We start from the raw sequence: 21,771 nt of genomic DNA, 5'->3' as shown, positions 1-21,771 counted from the left end.
ATGAATATGTTAATTTTTATTTTGCAAAACACTTTTGGAAAAATAATTTGCAGCTCTTTGCTTTTTAATTAAAAGAGCATTAATTTTAACATATTGCGAGCTAAAAAATATGTTCAGAAATAAATGCAAAATCTAATTTTTAAAAATATTTAAAAATATCCAGAATCTTATAATTTTATTTTTAACGAAAAAAAAATATAATCCTATTTTGAATAAATTAACTAGACACGGCTAGTGGCGAAAGAAGAGCTCTCTCACTGTCGCTCTCTTCTCTCATTATTTCTCTTCTCTCATCTTCGCCTACTACACTATACCACCGTCCATCCACGTGTGCTCCCGATTTACTAATTTAGGGAATCTATTTGCAGCAGGGGGTTAGATTCGATCCTGATATGCCACAAACCATACGTTTGGAATTTGCAAAAAGTAACACAAAGGTTAGCAAACCCAAGCAACCAGCCGCTGCAGCAGCCACCTCGCACCCCGCTCTGATGCACCCTTTAACGGGACGTAAGTATGCACCGCCACTCGTTCACTCGCTGGATACGTCTCACTTACTATTTCTCACCCACTGCACCGACTACAAAGTGTCCCACTTCCTGTTGTCACTCGGCTCTTTTTTTTCAAAAGAATTTTTTTTCTTTACATACGTACCCTCCCATACGCCCCTCCCTCACGCCCCTCCGCTCCCGCGACGCGAGATCCGAGATCTCGTCGTCGTCGTCGTTGTCATCGTCGTCGAGAATCGTGCGACAGCCGATCGAAGTACGAAGGGGTTTCTCACGGCGAACCTCCGGCAGGTTAACACCGCCTTGTGCAACTAAAGTACATACATACAAGCGCCGCGCGATTAGCGCTTATATGCAACGTGAGGTCGGCAGTAATAACAGCTGTTGTCAAGTATAGATAATTTCCGATTTCCGCGTGGCAAATACGTACTGTGAAATCTGTCTAAAGTCAACGCGTCGTTATTTTCACAGACAACATTGGAACGATTCTTTGTACTTTGTGTTATGTTGCTTTAACTTTGAGATTTATTTGTCTATTTGTCTGCCTAATTTCGTTTACTTGTTTATTTGGCATTTGATTATTTTCAATATATTTCACAGAACGCGGTTATTATGCAAAACATTTTTATACTCAATAGATTTCCTTTTATTCTCTCGTTTTAATAAAAAAAATTTGTTAATAATTTCTATAAAGAACTAAATCGGAATCAAAATAAAATTGAATAATATCTAAATACGATAGCCAAATTCCATTGATAAGTGGAATAAGTGTGTGCCTATGTACTTCCATCGTTGTTCGACGATCGTGCCTTATGCGTGTGGGCATGTGTTTTCTCGCGTTTTCTTGGGGTATACTCTGGGTCCTATAAATTTTGCGAGTCGTACATTAATGTGCGACTGTTACTGACAGTAAAACCTATACTGTTGATTATCCGCTCGTATGCATTGCGCGGTGCAGGTGGGTGGAGAATACCAAGAAAATGTTCATTAATAATAAACACATAAATTTACCTTTTGAGCACGAATGGGATTACATTTTTTATTTTATTTATATTTCGAGATATTTTATACGTAAAAAATATTTTTTTTAATGGTTTATTCGGTAAACATAAATGTCATCCGTAATTAAATATTTTAAGTGAAAAATTCGTGGTCAAAAAAATAAAAATCGTGAAAAAAGTACAATAAATGCAAGCTGATCACTGATTAAACAATAGATTTGCGTCCGTGATACATTCGCAAAAAATTGTTTCAAGCGACCTAGCGATTTAAACAGCTTAATGGCGTATTTATTAATAACATTTTTTGGTTACACGGAGAAAAAAATATTTTGTGTGATTGTATTTAAAATACTAAAATTTTTTGTAAATTTTTCGATTCATATACCCCGCGGATTGAATGCGGATTGTATCTTATATGAAAAAAAGCAGAATAAAGTTGAATAAATCTCGGAAAATCTGCACGTTCGCGAAATGCGTGTACGTGCGTTTCACGTGCGCGCAATAAATATGTATTTGTGTCGCCCTGCGGAAACAGACTTGCCAGATGGACGTAAAACGCATCATTTTCGGAAAGAACGGCAACTGTGATAAATCTTGTCTGTCGTACACGTGCCGTCCGATTTCTGTATCAAATATAGAGCCCTCTGTATTTTCATAAGAATCAAACGCACCAACTCGCCAAAGTTATTTATTATCAGCGTCAGTGACAAATGAACTTGAGCGACATTGTTATAATGATCTTTATAATGCAATAGGGTCTAAAAACGGGAGATTTGGAAAGTGCTATTCTGATATTTTCATTTGTCAAAGAGATTTTTCGTATGATATTTCGTACATTAAAATGATCAAAATAGATTATTAGTGGTTTGAGGCAAAATGAGTCTTCTATTACGTTTGAAAAAGTATTCTTGTTGTGCCATTAATTTATCAGAAAGTGTTGATGAAACTCTTTATAACTCTTTTCAGTTTTTTCTTAAAGTACTTTTTTCTGCATCAATATGGTAATGAAACCCTTTGAAACTCATAATAAAAAATTGCAAAACGTTTACTTTGTACTCTTGTATGAAGTTGAAAGTAGAGATCGAAAAAAATCAAAGTAATAAAAAAGAGGAATGAATAAATAATCTTTAATAAAGTCAATGTTTTAATTATACATGATAAAAATTACAGCTCAGTTAAAAAATTTAATATTTTTTGTAATATTGTTGATAATATTTTTTTTGTTGAACTTTTGCATTATCTTTATTTAAATTCTACATAAAAAAGTCGTTTGGTTATTAGAGATATCGGAAAATAATATTTATTATATCATTTAAGAGAAAAAGTACGAATAATTGGGATAAAATTTATTAGTCACTTAAGAATATAATTTTTATTATTGTTTATTACTTTTGTGTATCAAATTTTTAATATTATCTCGGAAAAAACCAACGGTCAACTATACTTAATTTTTTCTTCTATTAATAATAATAATACCAAGTAGTTTTCTATGGCATTTTCGAGTAATTATGCAATTTAAAGAATATTTTCTGACTATTACAACGATTTCGATTATTACAACGTTTCACGGTTGCTTGAAAATTCAAATCGGCGATTAAATTGATTAAAAATTAACGGTACCATCGGTATTATTTGCCTCAGCTAAACTCGATCGTTAATGGCGTTCTTAATATCGCGTAAATAGACTAACGTCGGGAAATTTCACGGAATAATTTCGTTTTAGGTGGTAGCAATTTCGTACGATGACCCAATTTCACCGCGCCGCACGCCAAGCCACGTCAATAAGGCGTAATCGAACTGCCAAACGTACCATCGACAGGACTATCTTTGCGGATGTCGAAGTAACCGGGGATAAAATAAAATTTTTGAAAATAATTAATGACGGTCCGTTACGTTTAATACTTATCAGTCAATCAAGTAACCAATTTTTTAAAAATTCTTTATACTACGATTGATATTGATAGACGATTTTTATTCAATCAAATTACAGGTTGAAAAATACTTGCCGAAGAATCGTGAGATAAATTTTTTACGTTTTTACTTTTACTTTTAATTGTCTGATATATGTATAAAATGTCCCAATATCATTGAATGATGAATGACAAATTGTCAGATAAATATAGATTTGATGTTTCTCTAACAAAAATTTGATGAGAAACAAATTGCGTATATGTAGCATTAAGAATGAGAGAGTATCGATCTGACACATGTTAAGGAACATGAAAGTTATATATAAATGCTTTTGAGGCTAATAAATTTCGGAATTTGTTGTTGCCAACGCTTTCCAAACTCTCGGAGTTATATTCGTCGTGACACTTCGCTGGTTCCCCCTTCTGTGCTTCACGAAACAAGACCTCGGGTTTGAGTTTATCCGAAGTAATCGTTGCTCCCAAATCGAATTTAAATATGTAAACGGTATCTTGGGATGGATTTACATAGTGGCGTGCCAGTGGAGTAACCTTTACCACGAAGAATGGCCTACTTTGTCGAAATAATGGTACAAGTTAGTAGTAAAGAATAAAATTTGGCGTACACCAGTTTTCGCGTATAATTATAATTTCGCTTAATGTAAAATCTCTTAAATTTTTATTTTTAGGAAACAAAAAGGTAAATGTTTTAATGTTGAAATTATTGGATTTTATATTTCTATTTAAATTGCTCTATTTCTCAACAAGAAAAATACGGTTTTAATTAACAATACAACTGTAAGCACTTGGCACAGATTCCGGAGCGGCTGTAGTAGCCATTCACTTGCGCGCGGAGTTCTCACATCGATAATAAAATGTGACTCATACGGGAAGTTTCTACACTTTGATCATGCAAAAGCGGCAGGAGAGAAAAATGCAGACGCGTGCCAAGCTTTTTGCAGTGACGCTCAATCTTATTGCGTGAACGTCTTCTTTCTAATAAAACGCGTTTCTTTCTACGATTTTTTTAGTGTGTAATATTGCAAAGATTTTATTTAAAAATCACTTTACATATACATTTAATTCCATTTTAATTTTTGTACTCTTATATTTCTTAAACTTAACTCGTGTAAATTAGAACAAATAACAGATCTATACTCTCAATTAATTTTGAATAGACTTGAATACAATTTCAACTTAAAGCTTACTTACAGAGGTGTACAGTGCAAAAGATTGCAAAGGCAGCAATAAATAATGATTAGCCTCGACACTCTTGAAAGAAAAGTCAACTTTACAGAGACTGAAGAATTTATCATTAAAGTTTAACGCGATAGAAGTAGGACGCTTTGTGAAAATTTTCCATGGACGCTTTGCCGAAGTTTAAAACGTGCTTTCGATTGAGAGACGCTGGCCTGTTGCATATCAGAAGCTACGCGACACACGCGCGCGCGCGGACTCAATAAAATTTATGATCACCACCTATACTGCTCGCCAGTGAATTATGAAGGAGAATAGTCGTAAGGAATAATCAGGTCAAATTGTATCTACGCGACCGCCGGTGGTCGTTAATGTCTGACGTATTGTTGAATATGCCGGGCGCACGAACGGCTTCCGCATTTTTCTACGTAAGGTACAATCAACAATTGTAGCACGAACAGATTGTTCTATACAAAGCGCCCTAAAAATACCGTTATATATTTTAACGACTGTACATTTACATTATAATCTTATTAGATTCAAGGCGATCTCATCCGATTTCTCTGTGGAAATTTTTTAGAGGAAGAAATTGCTAATTCAATATCAATAGTAATACTTTGTACAATATTTTGATGATTAAATCGAGTGAAGTTTAATAACTCCGGAGAATTCATGAAGAAATATTTTAAATTGAGTGAGTTTGATACTTCGATTTGACATTTATAGCGATCGCGAAATGAATCGTTTAATTTTTACGAGTTATCCGCGATTAATGTCCGCGATTAATCCACAAGAGAGTTTACTCTTTATATGTCTTTCAATATTGTTCGTGCGAGGAATTGTATAGCGGTATAAAATCTGAGATTAACGCAATAAATGACCATGTGCTTCATTAAGATCTAAGATTTGCGCGGCGCGAGCAGCCGTGGGATGATTGTACGCTCCGAAATTCATGGTCTATTTAATCGAGTTTTCCGCGAACCGTGTGTGCTCAGACGTATTATGCATTATCTACACGCGGAGGAATGCGCTCGCATTTTCCCGCCAGAAAATAGTATGCTCGGTTTGGCTTTTCGCACGATTTGCCAGGATTTCTGCGGGTTTCCGACGTCGTTGATGTAGGCGGCCTCTGTAGCACTTAGCGCGTTTACATAGATCTATATGTGCGTTATACACGAGCACGTGATGTTAAGCAGGTATCACAGTATGATTCGTGCGAAAGGCCATGTGTTTCATTCGCGGAGGGTTGCGTGTGTCAAATGACGGCGGAAATCGATACAGAAAAGAGCCGCGCGTCCTCTGAGAAAAGTTCTCCTAGAATTTTTTTTTCATCGCATATATAATACGTCTCATTTCTTATTCTCGTAGCAAATATGGCATGTGCTCGAAAATAATTGCGACATCCACGAATCTTTCGCGTGGTTGGCGACAATAAACGGCGACAACAAACATGCGCAATAGTAAATTGCGTCTTCGTGCTAGAGATTCTCATAATCATATATATTTGTTATGCTAGTTGTTTGCTTTTCTTCTTCAATCTGATTAAATTCTGAAAATCGGATTATATGAGAGATGGAATTCAATTGATTTGTACTGCATATCGATATAATTTACTAAAATTATTTATTTTTCGGGATATTGTCGGTATACAGAGCTAATGACACAGATATTCAAACAGATCACTTATAAACCAATGTGAAATTTTATTTGCTTATTTAATTATCGCGTATTAATAAGGTGTTGATATATTTTGACATGAGTTGGCGACAGGTTTTTGCCGTATATTTAGCATTGATTTCTGATTTGAATCACGTAATAATAGAATGTGCCAAATAACACAAATCGGATTAGCGTACAAACAGTCGATTTGCAACAAGCAATTGTATATTATATGCATTTTTTGATATTTATTTTTTACAATCAATATTAAATAAATATGAGCGAACTAACGAAGCATATAAATGCGTGTGTAGGTAAAATGCACATTTATAAATTATAACAAAGCATTTATAATTTGCCATTTTTATAGATAATTGCTAGAAAATTAAATGAGAAGGCAACAGTTCTACATAAATCTTAGAAAATAAAAAATATATTTTTATTTTAAATAAAAAATATCATTAACAATCAAATTTATGCAAAAATATAAGTTTATTTGTCAGTGTCGCAGCTAATTCTTCGATGGTGTCATGTTGCGAAAAAAAACGCATTGTGCGAACGTGTATCTTTGTTGTACAACGATCTGAGGACACTGTGAAGGCGTGAGAGGTGCTAAATGAAATATTTCGCCGTAACTTTTATTAACGAGCGTACGAGAATTGAATCGCTTCGATGAGAGAAGAGTAGGGCAATAAGGCCGGTGAACGCGAGTTATCAAAGTTATAAATCTGTCATTGTCGTCATGACATACGTACAGAGTGTTTCAGTACGAGATTGCATTATTTTTAAACTGTCTTTTTACACATTAATTTAAACGTTTTTATTTTTATTGCGAATTTTATAGAATTAAATCTACAAATTAACGCAAAGAACGGAATGTAATTTTTTTTCTGCATAATATTTATCGTGCAGGTAGTCCGCGCGCGCGTCTTGATAGTCGAATAAATTGAAGCTGTGCGTTGTATTCCAATTTATTGGATTCACTCGTCGTTCGCGAAATAAATGGAGAGGAAATGAAAAAAAAAAAGTAAACAAAAGCTGATCGACGACAACGGTGAAAGCTTCCAACCTATCTAGACGGTGCGCGTTTACTCGAGCTCGTATGCTTCGCCATGCGAATCGGAGGTCAGCCTAGAATCAATAAAGTGCACAGTCCTGGCAGGGTCTAAAACACATCACCGACACACACACGTGTGCGAAGGCTCATGCACCGGCTTTTGTCGGTGAGCGACCGCATTTCGATAGGAATAGAGACGATTCGCCGTAGCCCGAATCTCAGGAGATTTTGCAGGAATCTTAGTCAAACAATTTTTCGAAATTGCTGTACGCTCGTTTTCGGTACAAAGCATACAACAATTCAATTTCCCACGAGCTGTTCAATTAAGCTTCATGAATCTCTACCAAAAATCGGGCAAATGAGTCTATACAAAGCAATTTTCGGCGCGGGTTTAATTGGTTTTCATGTTTGGAATAGTCATTTCTTTTGAAAATTTCAAAATTAATTTACAACAAGAAAGTATAATGAGAGGAGAAATTATTTTGGTTAATTGGAGCATGTCAGAGCAAAAATATTTTGCGGTCTAATTAAAGCGACTCTTTCCAAAGTTCAAATTATTTTTCCGACTGTTTATTCTTTAAGATGTTCCTCCAAATAAACGATTGTCCCAATTAACCGACGATTTAATCAATTGGAATTTATTGTTTGATATTTAATGAATAATAACAACGATTGTAATTTGTCATTCAATTTATTACGTATAATTATAATATGAAAACGGTAATTATAATTTGTAATACTAAAGTATGAAAAAATATCTTTAAATATGATCTTGCTTAAATTTAATTATGAAATCAAATTGTTATCACGCGTACAAATAGAGAGCTTACGTATTGCCAGTCGGTTTGCTTTTGCTATTAAAGAATCATTTGAATACGCCATTACGCCGATAAGCATCAATATGATCGAACATATCAATGTCGCAGATACGCTTTACCTCGCGTTAAACTTTTGCATGCTATCATATCGGCTCATCGAGGCTCGATCACGAAGATAGATCGGAAATAGACACTGCACATTGTCGATCGATCGGTGGCGCATGCGAGCAGGTCACGCCAGATTTCCGCGATGCCCCGATCGCGGTGTGCAAGGCTGCGTGAAAGAGTGTCTTGTTGCACAACCACTGCCGCTGCTGGCCCCGGCGGTTCATAATGGAGTAGTAATTGCGCGTTCGTGACGAATCGCCATGGGAAAGGCGCGGCACCGCGTGCGGACGACGCAAAATTCGCGCCAACTTGCAATCGATCTCCCGCGCTGCTGTCGCTGTTTCTCGCGTTCGACATACGCAACGGCGATTGCACATGCGAGTTGCGACAAAAAAAAAAAAAAACGGGCGGGGCAACAAACAGCATATTATCCAAGGACTTTCGCTAGCGTTCGCGTCCCGCTTGAATCTCTCCGCGCGTAGAAAAATTGTGCAGTTAAGCCGCGCCATTAAGCTGATAACAAGAGTCGCTTGAAAATTAGGATTAAGTACGCGTACGCGCTGAGGTGCGTTTAAACTTCGTTGTCTCAACGATAAATAGGCGCGTGTAAATGCTATGAATTGCATAACGAGACCAGCGTTGCGCGAACGAGGCCGCGAACGAAGTTCACCGGCAAGTTACTCGGAAGACGCTCGGTTTACCATTGTCACTGGCTCGTAACGCCTAATCACAAGTCCCTCTCCGGACTCGCTGGTTTCTGAGAAGACTATCTTTTTTTTTTCATGCTATGCCGTCGGCGATTACGCTCGATGGCGCACTACACTGTGCCATTACACCGCGAATAATCTGCGTCGCGGTGCTCGCCGAAGCGGCAATATTCGCGACGCGAAGCTCTTCTAAATTTTACTTAAGTAGCATAGATAAATTTGTTATTTATAACGAATAAAACAATGATATATTTTGGAGAGCAATTATATAAAAAAAAATACAGTTGCCAAAAATGTATCTTACATGAATATTAAATGTAATAAATATTTTCTTTGCCCATCAATTTTAATTCAACGTATAAGATTATGGTATTTTTGAAATGTGCAGTATATTATAAGCAAGAATTTATAAGGATTTTTATAGCTATTATTTTTTGTCGCGATTGAGTGCTGCACGTATCCCATAAATCACAATAATCCTTAATACGCCCGAGCTTTCGTCGCGCGATCTTTTTTAATCTCGTCGTCCAACTCTTGAAAATCCCCACAAGTAATTGCTATTTCTGTCTTCGTGCGTTCCCGTAACTTCTGGCAATCGACCTCGTAAATCGGACATTATCGATCGCATAATCGCTGGGCCTGCAAAATGTCGATCAAACCGCTCTGTCTCGAGCACGCGCAAATATTGTTGCGCAAAATACGTTTTGCTTGTTTTTTCTGCGTCGAAAATACACTTAATCTCAATTGCGGACAGCGTAAAATAATTCTGTACTTCCGTTTCGAGTTATAACGAGCATGCGTTGAAAATGTCGCGCGACGATTACAACGCCGGAATAATCCATGTGACAAATCGACGAGATCTTTCCGGCCGCGCCGGAAAGTGCATTCCACCTCCGACACATTTCATGCGATATACAAATGATTTATTACGACCATGGAGATAACATAGCTTTGTGGCCTGTTAATAATAAACTCATTAGTTTTCTTTATTATAGAAAAGATACGATGAGGCTTTTGTATAAAAGACGTTAAGCCTTTACGTCAAAACCGAAAAATAGAAAAATTTAAAGAAAGTTATATATAAGTTTATTTACAAAAAGTAACGTAATATGATTTTGTGTCGAAAAGATAATTTTCAGTAAAATATATTTATACAAAGGCCGCCTAAAAATAAAAGAAACAGAATAAATAATTATTATGAGCAGGATATCTACTGAGTAATATTTTTAACATTTAATACAGTTACATTATCTTTAAAAATATTTTAAATACAATTTTAATACTCTTATATTTTTCACACTTAATTTCTGGGTAACAAATAATTCTATCAATTTTTTAAAAACTTGTGAGCATATAGCGAATATTATCTTTACTAATATTGCATACTTTTATGCTGCAAAAAATGTCGGCGTATTAAGCTTGAATTATATTCATAATATTAAAAGAAATAAAACACATATAAAAGAAATAATTAAATGTGCGTTTTTAGTATCTCGAGAGTATCAGTAGACATTCTGGCGAGCGAAAGCGCGTGCAATCGCGCGTTTAATTACTCGGGGGAGCAACTCTATATCTAATCTTGTGCTCTATTGCAGACCTAGGGAGCCCGTTCTTCCCCAGTGGTCCTGAGTTGTGGCATCATCCATTGGCATACTCCACGGCCGGCGAATTACCGGGCACGCTGCAACATGCGACGCTGGTGCATCCGGCGTTACATCCTCAGGTCCCCGTACGTTCCTATCTTTGACTATCTGCAGACAAAGCTCTGGAGCCGCCGACGAGCGCCCCGATGCACGTTAGTGATACATGATCGTTATACTCGATTATTCTTACACGGTGAACGGTGAGACTCGCGAGGGCTCAAGGACCGACGAGACTTTCGATTGCGCGTCTGCCTTGAGTTCTCGACTTCTGGATTCTTCAGTTTTTTGGATTTTTTTTGGAATCCGTAGCACGTTGAGTCTTTGAGTCCTTTCGGGTGCTTGAACCTTCGAATTTCGGCAGATTTTATGAAGCTTCATTTCTCGCGCGGATATTTAAATTACTGAATTTTTCAATTTCTAGATTTCGGAAAGATAAATGTGTAAATAATTGCTTTTAAATATTTTAGGTAATTTCGAAAGGTATTTTGTATTATGTGTGTTTTAGATATAAAATATGTGTGAATTATATACAGGGTGATTCAAAATAACCTGATGTCCTTGCAATGCCATATTCTTGAGCGAATTCTGAGACGATTTTTCCTTTTACAAAATTTTGTCCGAAGCTTAGTTTTCGAGTTATAATTGAAAATAGTTTGCTATTTACGAGTCCGATACAACGGACAGGCAGGGACGAGCAATGGCGTCATGAGACGATAGTAAACACTTGACAGTCTCATTATATGTTGCGCGTCCCTGCCTGCCCGTTGTACCGAACTCATAAGTTGCTATCTATTTTCAATTATAACTCGAAAACTAAGCTTCGGACAAAATTTTGTAAAAGGAAAAATCATCTCAGAATTCGCTCAAGAATATGGCATTACAAGAACATTAGGTTATTTTGAATTACCCTGTATATCGAGTTTCATCATCATCGCGTTAAACTTATCGGGCTTGATTTTTCGACAAACTTCGACAATCGATCTTTGTGTATTCATTATTCAATATTATCTTCATAACTAATCTACGAATATAAAATTTTCGAAATTGTGTCAAAATTAAAGTTTTGCTATTTCTAAAGTTTTATTTGCATAAATTTATTTGTCGTAGTCTATAATTTCACAACTATTGAGAGAAAATTGGTCGCAATTTGATCCGAATGTCCATTGTTAAAATTTGATGCGATGATGATAGGTTACTCTGTAAATGTTACGTCGAACTAGTATCAGTAGAATAATCATAACAAGTGATATCATGCGCATTATTACAAGTAACATTTATTCCACATACGCGCGTAATGTCAGCCAACATATCTGAATATTATGCTTTATGCATAAATCGATAGCGCGCAGCTCGTCGCACTGCGTGTCCTCACGTATTACAGGGAATCGTGTGGTCGTGTGGGTTTATGTCACGCAAGCTTCAAATCGTGATGTTGCGAAACTATTGCGACGCTTCCGAAGTTCGTCGCGACATGGATTAATTATGGTCGCCGCGGACCGACGTTAATAAATCCGTGGCTTACTTTTTCTCTGGCACGGCAGTCTGCAACATCTCTGTTTTATGTTTTATTTAGCTTCGCGCGTTGAGGAAAGTGTGTAAAACTTTAGTATGTAGGTGTTACGTTGATAATATCTACAGCCAGCATTAAAGGACAATTGCTTCGTAGTTATTAATGAAAACGAATGAAGAGAGAAAGGAGCAATCGTAAATTACATTGGTAAGCTATACATTGAATAATTAACGATAATTGGACGCCACGTGGGAGATTGGAAGAAAAAAATGTGCATATATAAAGAGTAATGGGACATATTGTTTGAAATTCATTTTACATTAAATTAAAAAAAGAAATATATATTTTTTAACCCTTTTACGACTGAGCTAGCTATTCACGACAAAACAATAGCTATGCTTTGGATAACAGTGAAATTATCATAAATAATAATCGAGTTTATTTGTTTGAAACAAAATCAAATATTTGTCTAAGGAAAGAAATAACAAAAGGAAATGCTACGAGCTAGAAACGTGCTGTAATCTTATTGTGGGCGCGTGCTCTGCTGGTGATTCCTATGATTGCACTGTGTAGAGTTTTCCTATTGAACGTTGTTATAGAGAAAGGGTTAAAAGAATTATGAAATGAAGTTTATTTATTATCAGGGTTTTCGTTACTTTTGACATTTATTTTAAACAAACAGAAATTAAGTATATTTTTCTATTCGATCTGATTTTTCATCAAAAATTCGCGTTTTATCTACTAATGAACGGGTAAAATCTGCATTCGAATAATTATAAAAGTTCAAATTGGAAATATTTCTGGCCGCGAGTGTACCTGCAGCCTTCTTTAAGATATATTGGTGGCACGAACGGTGGTACCAATCCGCCAAACCGTACTATTGATTTTTAATATCGCATAAGCTTATGCCAGATTCACACGGATACCTATCATACATTAATGCCGAGCGGTAACTTGGTCGCGGGCGCCTACCGATTTCTACGAGGGCAAATAGCGCGGCCACATCACGAATGCGTACGAGCGCGATATTATCTATGCCTTATCGATCGCATTGTGTACGTGATGCTATGTAATGTCTTTTATACTGTTCACGCTGTGATAGCGGGTCAATATTATTCCATTACATGTCATAACGAATTGTGGAATAATTCGTGGATTGCACGCGAATAGAACGAAGAGTGTGACAATATTTCTGCGATGTTGGATTTAAAAAAAATTCTTTTGCTAGCTAAATCCGTGAGTATTTAAAGCTATTTTTGATCCTTAATTTTAATCCTTAATTTAAAAAATTTCTTAAAGTAGCATTGCTGGACATTTAATTTTTTTAAACTTTGAGTTCTTATATTTATAGATAGACATTTTTATTTTTAAGTAAATTAACTTAGAAATCAAATTATTAACTTATACCGATCTGGGATTTTCTCTGTGGATATTTAAGTTTCTAGATTATTCCTGCATCGTGCAAAGTTTCTAATATTGACATTTAAAATTCAACACAAGTTTTTCTAATTCTTTTATCTTGTTTAACACTGACATTTCTGCAGGAAAAAAATTTATAGCGAAAGTGTATCGGTTTTTACGGTAAAAAATAAATTCTGTCTCTGAAAATAATTTTCAAAGCTGTCTGATATTGTTAGTCTGTCAGAGGATATCAATTCAGAGAAATTTGAAAGGATCGTGTTGAGAAAATGTCCATAAATGATTGGGCTTTCGCAGTAAGCCAATTTTATAGCTCGTGCGAAATCTCGAACACAAATCATTTCTATTACTAAAATCGGAGAAAATTCCCGATATTCCTCTTGAATTTATCCACAGGAGAGAAAATCCTTTGCACTGAACGTTTGATAAATCGAAAGCTCTCGAGCTCGGACTGCCGCGCTATTATTTCCTTTTTCACCGCGTACGCATCTCGTCGTTTTCTTTAACGGAAGTAAAAAGGGAGCGAATCTTGAAGTATCCACTCGACGGATAATGAACTGAGTACTCAGATAGCAATAACATCGGAACTTATTAAACTGAATAGCCTACTTAGTCGATCAAGTGCGCTCTCGAGTGACCCGGTGAAATTGAAAATGTCACTGACGAAATCTGTTGTTGCTTTGACACGTTAATAGCGCTACTCGATGCAAAAATGATGCAAATGATGTGGAATCATTTTCTTATGATATTTGCTGTAAATATATTTTTCTGTATAATTAGAGAAGAAATTTACGCTATGTAAATTGTTATTATGCTTTTCATAAATATATAATATCGTACCGGTTATAATGACTGATACAAGGTCATTTTATTATTAATAACTTTGCATCAAGGTGGAAAAGATTCAAGAGCGAAAAAATATTTAAATCGTGATTCGATTTGCCATTCAAAGTAGCGCAAGTCAGCTATCTTTTATAGTGACTTGCAATATACAATTCAAGACCATTATCTTCAGAAAGCGCTACTGCATTACCGCCGTGCTGGTGCATTAACACAAACATATTCGAACGAAACAAACGTCTAAAGGACATATTTTAGTCTCAGGATGTCTGAAAGATTAAAACGCTTTTCAAGATTCTTTTAGACGTTCTTCGGACGCTCGTGTCGTTTAGGTATTTTCGCAAACGGTGTAACACGCGCCGATGCTTTCTCCGGTTGAGTACGTTCGCGTCAGGATAACCTTTGGGTTTTTGTTTTTGCGCCTGGAAAGAGGGCAATTTTTTTGTCGAAGGGACAGATAGGGCGGACTGACGCAAATGTGTCTAGAATGATCATTTCTCACGGTCACGCATTGACCGAGTGTGACGGAAGTGTATTTATATTTTCCAGGCGCCTATGTCCCTGCCGCATCCTACGACGCTGACGTCGATACACGCGTCGCTGCCTCATTTTCTACCGTCGCCGGCACTGGCGTCACCGGTCGGGTCGCCCTCGTCGCAGCCGAACATAGCCGTCAGCAATGCGCAATGCTCCACCCTCTTCGTGGCGAACCTGGGCCAATTCGTGTCCGAGCATGAGCTAAAGGACATCTTCAGCAGGTCAGACATCTTTCTATCTATTTCTTATCCTTCTTAGTTATAATCGCGAGCGAATTACATATAATCGTATTAGCTCTTATCGATTTAGTTATATTTTATCTATTTATACATTATATGGTTTACATGTATGTGTAATTATCGAGAATGTACCAAAGTGCGTTCTTGCCGTGTGGTAAAAGCGTAGGCGTCTTCGAGATAAATTTGCAAAAAATAGTACACAAGCCAAATCAAAATATTCCTTATTCTTAGATTAATTTTTCTGCTTCTCTAAATCCAGCGAAAAATCTGAAACTAAGCGAATAATGATGAAATTAGATGCAGTTACAAAAATCATCCGTATTAAAGTCTCCAGCGGAATCTCAATTTATAAGGTGTAAGCTCTGCAAATAACATATTGATTAGAAGTCGTGTTTATCATAATAATGTAATTAACAAAAAATTTAGACGTAAAAGATTAATTTTATTTCAGTGCGCGTAAAACTGGATAAGAATTAATTATAATAATATTGACGGGAAATTATGATAAATGGTTTTACAAATAAGCGAGTTACGTTTATGCTTGCATGCGCGCATGTTGTCGGTATATGCGCGCCAAATGCGATACGGGTACCGGATACACGTGGGTCTTATCGATGCGGCACGTGATGGTGCGACACCGCGATGTGTGTTCGAAGCATTTGCATTTTTCAACGTAGAAAGGTAAAAAATTTAGCAATTGACGTCGATATTAAAATATAGAATCAAATACTGTGAAAGGGTTTCTTAATAATACGTGTAGTCGGTAGTAAAAAGGTTGCAACACTTGGCTGCAAAACCGCGATTGTGGTTGACCACGTGTTTTGAAACTTATGACAGAGAAATTGTTGCAATCTTTTTGTTGCTGACATTTAAAGAAAATTTTAAGATTATTAGGATCTGACGATCTTAAGATCTTTGGATCGAATATTCAAATTCTGAAAGATTATACGAGATCTATTTCGACTTACGCGTACAATTGTACTTCTCGATACAATTCTAATCAATAATTTTATACTGTAAAAGATTTTTTAAAATTGTTATTCTGCAAATTAAACGAAAAAACTTTACGAGTAAACTTCGAAGGGAGCCACGAGATTGAAATTTTACGTCTGAAAAAGCGGTTTGTTACGCTGTTGATGATTTGCGCAGTCACATCGTTATATAACGTTAACAAGAATGAGTCCAAGGATTTTTGCGCTGGTCAAAGAATACCGCTATCAAATGGAAATCGCGAATGTACGTTGATACTGCGTGATGCACGTTTTTACATTTAATGCTTAGAATATTTGTGAAACGTCAGCGCGCTTGATTAATTCTCGCGCATTATTATATTTTGCGCAATTCTGATTGGCGTGGATCGCGGGCGAAAATCGTCGGGTCACACAGGAAACATCGTACGCTAAATATGGTGAACCGCTAATTGCGGGCGGAGATACTCGCAATTAGACTGCTTGCCTAAGTGCAAGCCATCCAACAAACGGCGGAGTTAAAATATGTTATCCGGCCGGGCATTACGGTTGCGCTCGCGTAATAAATTATTTTCACGTGCCTTGCCATGCGGAACCTTCCCACGATCTCCTGTGCACGCCTCTGGTACGCCGTCGTGAATCATTGCGTCGGGAATTACTGACTCTTTCAGCGATATCAAACGTCTATGTTAAATCGGTTACGCCGCGGCTAATATCCGCTCTGGTCTCGTACGTGCATACGCTTCCACGCGGGGATGCGCTGCGAGGAAAGACCGAAGGTCCGGTAAACAGTTGTTCGCTAACCTCTGATTAATGGCGTGAACTCCGATCACGTATTTGCAATCACGGAATCGCAATAATTGCCAGTGAGGAGGGAAAGTTGTGTGAATTAATTTTGTAGGCTGCACTGCGGAATTGTAGATAAAGTTGCTAGAGTACTTGGGTGCTGTTTCATTGGATATTGGGAGTAGTTGCTTTGATATTTCCGATGTCGGTTTACTATGGTCATTAGTCTGATAATTGGATTCGGCTTCTCAATTAAATCTTTCTAATTAAAATACATAAATAATAATATCGAGTGTATATTATAATAGACTTACCTCAGAAATTAACTGTTGCACGTGTAATTATAAAATCGAAGAATAAAGATTTAAACATATGATTTTTTTTATATTTTTGATATGTTTGATTGATAAAAAGGATGTAAGTAGTAATTTATTTAATCGAAGATAATTTAACAACACCAAGAGACCTTTTTGCCTTTTGAATAATATAAATGTATTAATTATTGCAAGTTTAATTGGTATCTACGAAAGAATCTTAAATATATTATTAAGGAATGCTATCTTTTTAATTTTTTGGATAAATATTTCAATCTTGTTTTAGTTTTTCTGGTAAGCAAATGTTTTAATTGCAATGTAAAATAAATTTAATGAGTACTTGTTACTGCTTATAACTTTACCATAATTTGTAGTAAATATTTAAATAAATTCCCCGTTTTTCTTGAATTTGTGAATTTACGTTCTTTCAAACTTTATATTTAATTACTTGTTCTTATTACACTTCTTCGTCAAACACTTTAAAGTTACAGAATTTGCATTTAATCAATACTCGGGAGGGCCCTCACCCACGTCACGAAATCGTAAGAATCGCTATTACTTGTTAATAACAATTTTCTCGATGCACGGTTTACGAATAACAACTAGAAGATGCGCTCCGCTCTTTCGAGTTTCGCCGCTGACGGAAGTCTGTGCGCGACTGTCTCGCAAGTTCCGTCACCAATAGAGAGGCCCTTCTTCCCCCGTTGTATAATTAGCCCGCGAAATCTCATTATCCCGCAAACCCCGGAGTTCTGCAGTATGAATTCGTAAGTGGGTGCCTGAGTTAATTACATGCGTTTGCACGTGCGAGAGGCGCACTGCGCATTCTGCAATTTTCGGTAGCTCGCGGGAGTATTTCGACGGAATTTCCGTAGCCGACAACGTGAGTACATTGTGCTTGTCGCATGTAATTCAACCATTGTTCTTGCACGGGTAATTATTACGCATTGGTAGGCTCAAGCGGGAGTACATTTATCATGATAAAAGATGTGTATTTCATAACACCACTTTTCTAAAACAATAATATTAGAATAAAATTATTTCGACAAAATGATAAATGCTTTGCAAATAATGCTATTGTGCATATATTAAATAATAATCAATTAAAAACCGTAGGCAAAATTACATATCCGACATATAATTACTACTTCAATATTTAACTTCAATCTTGGGTTTAAGATATTTAAATCTTACGAGGTTGCGAAAAATGACGGTCACAATATAAAAAAAATTTTTTTAAAGTTAAACTCTAAATTAAATGTATATGTTGTAAATAAAATGCAAAACGTGCAATGTAAATTTTTAAGTTTACGTAACTGAGTTTATGATTTTGTAAAATTATACCCTGAGATTTATGTTCGCTGATTCTCTGTATTTACTGAATCTCTTCCGATTTTATCGTCGATGTGGTTATGCGAATGGCTGTATAAACGCGTCGGATCAATGACCATAGTAATCGACGCTAAAGGGTAACGGGCAAACGACAAAGCATCAAGTATCTGCGCTAAATTCCATCGCATCTGCCCTCGGGATTGTGATGATGTCGGGATCGTGCAAGTCCGTCCGTCGTGAACGCCGAAAGCTTTGTACTAACAGCACCGCCTCCAAACATCACCGACATCCGCTAATCATTTGCCACCGTCGTAGATCGTAGGCATATATCTATATATATATATACATATGTATAGGACGCACTTGTACTAGTACCCGTACCAATACCAATACCATGCGACCAATGCCGTTTACTAACTGTCGGTGTGCCGAGCGGGGTTGCACGGAGGGTAGCGCCTCGATGTCGCCACAATTGACCTAATCGCAGATTCGTGTGAATGCACCGTGAATTTAATCCACCGGGATTAAGACGGATGGGGTAACGCGGAAACTGTCTCAACAATCTCATTGTTCGACTCGAAATGAATAGCACGATAAATTTGGCAAGACTACTGCGCGCAATTTCCTTTTTTTTTTTTTAACAGTACTTAATAAATTCTTCAGATGGCCAATATTTTAAATAACAAATTTTGATTATCTACACGATACTCCGAATATTTTATGGTAAGAAAAGAATTACATTTAGCTGAACATCTTGCAAAATAATAAGTGTTATTTTATTATTCTGTCACACTAGAAACATTATTTTTAACGATTCAAATCAGTCGTTTCAAATCCTCAATTTGAGTGTCGCATCCCTTTCGTGTAATCACCCTACATCGGCACCGCCTGACACCATCAGTGGCAAAACCAAGCAGTAACCAAGACCCTCGCCAACCCCTCTAAACCACCCCCGCCCCCCCCCCCTTTACCAGAGTACTGTCTTTACTGACTAACTAGAGCACGTATTGTACGCTTCTCTTATTTGTGCACAGTTTTCCTGGTTTCTCCCGGCTTCGTATGCACACGAAGGGAGGGTCGCCAGTGGCCTTTGTCGAATACCAAGACGTTCGCTACGCGGCCCAGGCGATGGCCACTCTCCAAGGATCCTTTCTCCTCTCCTCCGACCGGGGAGCGATACGAATCGAATATGCAAAGTCAAAAATGGCCGAGGTGGGCTTTACAAATCTCTGGAGCGAAGTAGGTTCCACTTTATGCTACGATAGACCTCGCTGCGAAGGACGCGGGGGCGGCTCTATTTGCGAGATAGGCGGGCGCCTCTCGCCACTTCCTCGGGATTCTCGCGTGCTCGAAATCCTCTCGGTGTTTATTTTCACCGGCGTTCACCGCGGGACATGAAACGAAGACACGGTTTGAGAAAGATCTTAGCGTGCGCGAAGGATTTTAGCGAAGGCGTTTCTCGCCGGCGCTTTGCGCATGCCGTTAGCCTCGATGAGAATGTTTGTTGCGGTCAAGCGTGTAGCTTGCGGCAGCACGAGGCCTTCGAACACCCAGGGCACTCGCTTGCGCGCCTGAGCCCTTAGCACGAGTGTGTTTACTGTGGTCTAGCACGAGACCTCCGCACATACGCGAGGCTCTGGGTGAGTCGCGCTTACTCCGCCCTACGGTAGAGCCGCCTCTGCGAAAATGCGATCAACGGTGAACACGTAGGGCTGTGCTATCGTCGACATTTTTATATATTCGTTTATTTTCGCTCGGCATGCTAACAACGGCTATTGTTATCGTGCCTCGGGATTTAAAACGCTTTAATGGAGGAAGTGTGAACGCTTTGAAAAGCGCGTTGCTAGAAGATTAAATATTAAGGGAGAGCGCGCGAAGCTAACTTTTCGGAGATAATATTGAAAATAAGATGTAACGTCCAAGACGGTACAGATGTTGAAATTTGAATGTCGCTCGCTCGCAGCGATATACGTATCTTGCGGGATCCGCCGTTTGTGCTTTACATTTTCTCGGGACTTTCAGCACAGCTGTGCGTTTTCGTCTAGGGACCGAGACCGATGTAATTTCGGTGAGTTTAGATCTCGATGCTGCAGAAACGGGAAAATGAACGCTATCGTATTTACAGACATCGCGACAAAGGCCCGGGTGAAGGTGCAATCTTTCCGTATCCGTAGCCTCGATGATCGACATCACCGAAACAATATGTCGGTTTCGTGTCGTACCTTCGTCGTCGGCACCGAAACGCGTTGCGCTCGGTGGATTTCTGCTGCACATTCAATTATTCGATTATTATTCGATACAACTCGCGCGGTTTCATCCCTCGATTGCGCGCGACGCGCACCTCGAGGCGACAGACGGCCCGTCACTTTGAAGGCCAATTAAATCCGGTTGAAAGACCGACGATGGCTGTCCTGTCGAGCATTTGCATCGCGGGTGCGCACTCGCGCGTCGGTGCCAATGGCCAATCGCCAATTATCTGTCGTTAATCGCCTACCGGCCGCGCGGAAGCCGGCGATACGAATCCGCCCGTCTTTCTTTCCTCCTTTTTGTTTCTCTCTCTCTCTCTCTCTCTCTCTCTCTCTCTCTCTCTCTCTATTGCTTGATTGACATACGCGTCATCCGAGCGTTTCTGCGATCGGGACATCTGATTTTCGATTCTTCCTTTTTTCACGATTTTTTTCCTTTTTAAGTTTTTGCACGATTCCACACTGAAATCGATGTAATCCGAAAGGGTTCAGATGTTATAGATGGGTGAGAATGCTTTCCACGTTTATATTTACGACAATGAAAATGCGATATGTGGTACTAAAATATATCTTTTCGTATGTGTCTTTTTTTTATGTATTGAACTCATTCAGATTGCACTGTTTCGTTTCGGGAAATCAGGTTCGTTTTCTTTTTTACAGTGTTTCCTTTGTATTCCTTGTTCATCGACGCCCGTTCGTCCAGCTGCTCATTCTTATGTGATCCTCTTTATACGAAATCGATTCCTTTCCACTCCGTATGTTGATTTCCGCTGTATCAAATCTGTTTTTGTTTACGACTGTACCATATAGATACATCGAGCACTATGCACTATCCTGTAGAAATGTCTTCCGATTTGCTGTATTAATGCTTGGGGAAAGATTGATTGTGCGAGGGATTAGAATCGATTGATTTTATCACAAATGATTCTTTATCGGGGTTTTACGACAAAGCGTATATCTTTCATTTTCTTCTT

The 21,771-nt window shown here is 37.8% G+C and overlaps 1 protein-coding gene across 5 annotated transcripts in view; it reads left to right on the top strand.

Moving 5' to 3' along the window:
- The window catches only part of LOC105675427 (protein couch potato), a 101,696-nt gene that overhangs the window by 63,210 nt on the left and 16,715 nt on the right, over positions 1-21,771 (top strand). For 3 of the 5 annotated variants that reach the window (XM_012372578.2, XM_067355710.1, XM_067355712.1), the window contains 4 exons: positions 369-510; positions 10,559-10,692; positions 14,925-15,133; positions 19,586-19,790. In XM_012372578.2, coding sequence (XP_012228001.1) covers positions 369-510; positions 10,559-10,692; positions 14,925-15,133; positions 19,586-19,790 — 690 coding nt within the window. The remainder of the gene's footprint in view (positions 1-368; positions 511-10,558; positions 10,693-14,924; positions 15,134-19,585; positions 19,791-21,771) is intronic. The other 2 variants (XM_067355711.1, XM_067355713.1) reach the window with 2 other exon arrangements.

This window comes from Linepithema humile, chromosome 5 (assembly GCF_040581485.1).
Source record: "Linepithema humile isolate Giens D197 chromosome 5, Lhum_UNIL_v1.0, whole genome shotgun sequence".
Classification (NCBI taxonomy): Eukaryota; Metazoa; Arthropoda; class Insecta; order Hymenoptera; family Formicidae; genus Linepithema; species Linepithema humile.
This window is presented reverse-complemented; position numbering and strand designations above follow the sequence as displayed.